This window comes from Macadamia integrifolia, chromosome 8 (assembly GCF_013358625.1).
Source record: "Macadamia integrifolia cultivar HAES 741 chromosome 8, SCU_Mint_v3, whole genome shotgun sequence".
Lineage (NCBI taxonomy): Eukaryota > Viridiplantae > Streptophyta > Magnoliopsida > Proteales > Proteaceae > Macadamia > Macadamia integrifolia.
Genome location: NC_056564.1, coordinates 3,978,743 through 3,982,217, shown reverse-complemented (window position 1 = coordinate 3,982,217; position 3,475 = coordinate 3,978,743). Strand labels below are relative to the sequence as shown.

The 3,475-nt window shown below is 40.8% G+C and overlaps 1 protein-coding gene across 1 annotated transcript; it reads left to right on the top strand.

Annotated features, from left to right (window-relative positions):
- The first annotated feature begins 220 nt into the window (after nt 1–220).
- Nucleotides 221–1,664, top strand: LOC122085608 (protein SLOW GREEN 1, chloroplastic-like). The gene has a single exon (XM_042654093.1). It carries the CDS (start codon nt 318–320, stop codon nt 1,353–1,355), a length of 1,038 nt encoding a protein of 345 aa, XP_042510027.1. The 5' UTR covers nt 221–317; the 3' UTR covers nt 1,356–1,664.
- Nucleotides 1,665–3,475: the final 1,811 nt, after the last annotated feature.

Here is a 3,475-nt window from a genome sequence, read left to right as displayed (position 1 = left end):
ACCTTCCAATGTATAATACCATGATAAGAAACCCATCCCTATGGAAAGTACTTGTTAATACTTGTTTTCTCTACATTTCGATCTCGATTATGACTAATCCAAAACGGCCGATTCCGGCCGATCTCAACCACTATTGAATCGTCTGGAACCGGTCTGGACCCTGACGACAACAGACTCGTAAATCGTTTGCAACTCGAGGCAAGGGTTTTTGGTTTTAGTTCGTTTCCCTCCCTCCCCGCCAGAGGGTTTTTAGTCCCGTACGAGTGGGAGGCAACGCAGAAGTTAAGCCAAAGCGAAGCTTCAGAAATCCCCCAGAAATGGAGTCCCTAGCGAAGGTCCATCAACGCCCACACCCTCTGCATGTTTCTCTCTATCGCCGTCCAGCATTTACGAGACCCGTTTCCTCCGTCTCGTCCCACAGGACCTCCTCAAAGTTGAGAATGTCTATCAGTATCAGAGCCTTCTCTACGCCTATCTCTTCGAAACCACAAGATCTCCATTATTCTAGTCCTCCGGTTGAAGTCCTAAAACCGCTCGCCTCTCTTCTCAAAACCACCTGCATCGCTTTGGCTGCCACCGCGCTCTTCTTCAACAGTTTCAGTAAGCCCTCATTTGCCGCCCCCGTCGCCCAACCCACTGTTGAGTCCACCAAAGACACATCCGAATCTGATTACGAAGAAGAGAAAGAGAGAACCCTCGAAGAGTATTTGGAGTCCAATCCCGCCGATATTAAGGCGCTCAGATCCCTCATGGAGGTTAAGATCAAAGCACGCAAGCTTCAGGAAGCCATCTTCGTGATTGATAGATTGATCGAAATTGAACCCTCAGAGACTGAATGGCCTCTACTGAAAGCCCATATTCAGAATTACAGCGGAGACATCGAATTAGCCAAGTTAGGGTTTGAAGAGATTATCTCTAAGGATCCCCTTCGTGTTGAAGCATACCATGGGCTAGTAATGGCAACCTCCCAGTTAGAGTCGGGAGACTTGGGAGACGTCTTGAAAAGGATTGAGAGCGCAATGGAAAAGTGTAAGAAGGAGAAGAGGAAGGAGGATTTGAGAGATTTCAAATTGCTGGTTGCTCAGATTAAGGTCATTGAGGGTAACTACACGGATGCTCTGAAGGTTTATCAGGAGCTTGTAAAGGAAGAGCCAAGGGATTTCCGACCATATCTCTGTCAAGGGATTATCTATACTTTATTGCAGAAGAAAGATGAGGCTGAGAAGCAGTTCCAGAAGTATCGACGACTCGTTCCAAAGGAGCACCCCTATGCTCGTTTCTTCGATGATAATATGCTTGCGACCAAAGTTTTCTCACAAATGGCGGAGGACCAGAAAACAGGTTCGAAGAGCTGAGAAATGGGTGTTGTTCTTATAGTTTTTGAATAACAGGTTTCAGTTTCATCATCATTAGCAGGGTGGTGTTGTAAAGTTGGCTTTTCTGCTTTACTCTCTTTGTTTATTTTTGTAGCGATGCTTTTGATTCTTAGTCTCTTCTTAGCGTGGCCAATTTTAGAGGTGTCATAAATCAATTTTGTTGTCGGCCATGAAATTTATTGAGTTCTTGGTTATTGTCTATTATTTTGGGTGTTCCTTTACATGGCAGTGGCATTGTATGAGCTGTTTATGGTTTATTGTCGATTCTTAGTAAATGATGTTATACTATCAGAATTTCCAAGTGAAAGCAAAGAGTGAAAATTGTTCAACTTGATTCTGACCTTTATTCGAATTGCCTTGATGATGCTCCGTTTGTTTTCTATAGCCCCTCTCCCCATTCTTTCTCACCCTTGGGGTGGTCAGGGGATAGAATGGCATTTTCTCTTCGAGTTTCATATACTTTGGCTGGTCCACTGTTGCTTATTCTTTTCCCTATCTGATCATTGTGTGCTTCGGCAAACTATTGATTTTAGGTGGAAATGACTTTGTTTCCACTTTGTACATTATTAATAAGGTATGCTGACATACGATTCTTGACTTCCTTGGGCAAGTACTTATGGCAATCTAGGAGGCAAAAAATTGGGTTCATGTTTTTTGAAAGATTATCCTTAAATGATGTGATTGACTAGATTATTAGAAGAACTCGTTGTGCTGCCACATTGACCTGTTTCCAGAACTATGTATGTGCTACTAAGCAATTTATTCTGTTGGTGAAATAGGGGTGGTTTATCATAGGCTAAGAGGAATTTTTGTAATGAGTTGAACAGACAACTAACGTAGTAATGGGTAGACAGGAGTCGAATTCATCTAAAGAAATAAATGAATGTTAAAGAGACTAATTACCACTAGTATAACCCCAATCAAAACAGCTATTACTCGGTTTTGATTTGATTCACCAAAAAATTCTGGCTTCCAAAATATTATCATGCTTCGGGTTGAAATTCGTCAACATTCCATAGTTATTGCTAATGAATTATGTGTGCAAGGACTCACTAGATTTTTTTAGGCTTCTTTGTTGACATTGTCTTTGTTATGGGCCAGGTCACTACTAAAACCAGTATAAAGTGATGCAATGGCACTTCTGGTTGGCATCTTGGTCTGATTTCGGTCCTATTTGAGAGGGTTGGAGTTGAAGTCTTATCCCCAAACCTTTTATTTTCAAGTAAGACCAGGGTTTGTGTTAATTAACAAAACCCCTGCGTTCATAGTTATTTCTGTTTTTATCTCACCTCTATACTAAATTCCAGAAATTTCCTGCTCCCTTGTCCTCTATTTTGTTAACTCATTTTTAAGGGCCTGACTTGTCTCAGAAATTATGGGATTGCCATTACCTGTAATTCTTGAGCCGTTTGGGCTCATAAGTGATCCAGATTGCATTGTAAAGGATCCTCAATTTTTAAGAATTATGGTTCAGAACAGCTAGAGTTTTTTATGATTATTACCAGTTGTACAAAACAACAGTAATTCAGCTGATGAAATGGGGGAGATACAAAGGATGTAAGGGAGAAAGAAATAACCTACCAGATCGATTGAGTATTACTTGAGAATTTATTCTTATATCATGGAGGCTTTGGCATAACTTCATATCTTCAAGTCCAGAGCAAAATTTCTTTGTTAACGAATACAAAAGAAGTACATGGGAGCTTATATCTCTCAAACTCCAAAAGGCAATAAATCCTTTCATGGAGATCTTTACCAGTATTTTGGCTTTTAGTTTTCAAATCAAGTTAGATTTGGCAGAACTTGTTTCATTAGGTGATTGGAAAACCTCTCGAATGATCCAGATAGATATTATACTTATATAATGAAAACAACTCAAAAACTGGAACATGACTAGAACTAGGGGACTAAGGGAGATGATGGCATCACACGACCACCCATGGGTGACTCACCCGCTAATTGAAGAGCACCATCCAGAACCCCTGGTGTGTCTGTATATGCATTTGTGAATGTGTGTGATTGTGTTTGTATATTCTGTTCGACCCAAATATGGTCCTTTGTGGCCTCCTTTAGTGTTTGATCACTGTTAACTAGTTTGA

Bases quoted from the DNA above. Each gene is read 5' to 3' on its own strand.
- LOC122085608 (XM_042654093.1), top strand. From the start codon at position 318: ATGGAGTCCCTAGCGAAGGTCCATCAACGCCCACACCCTCTGCATGTT.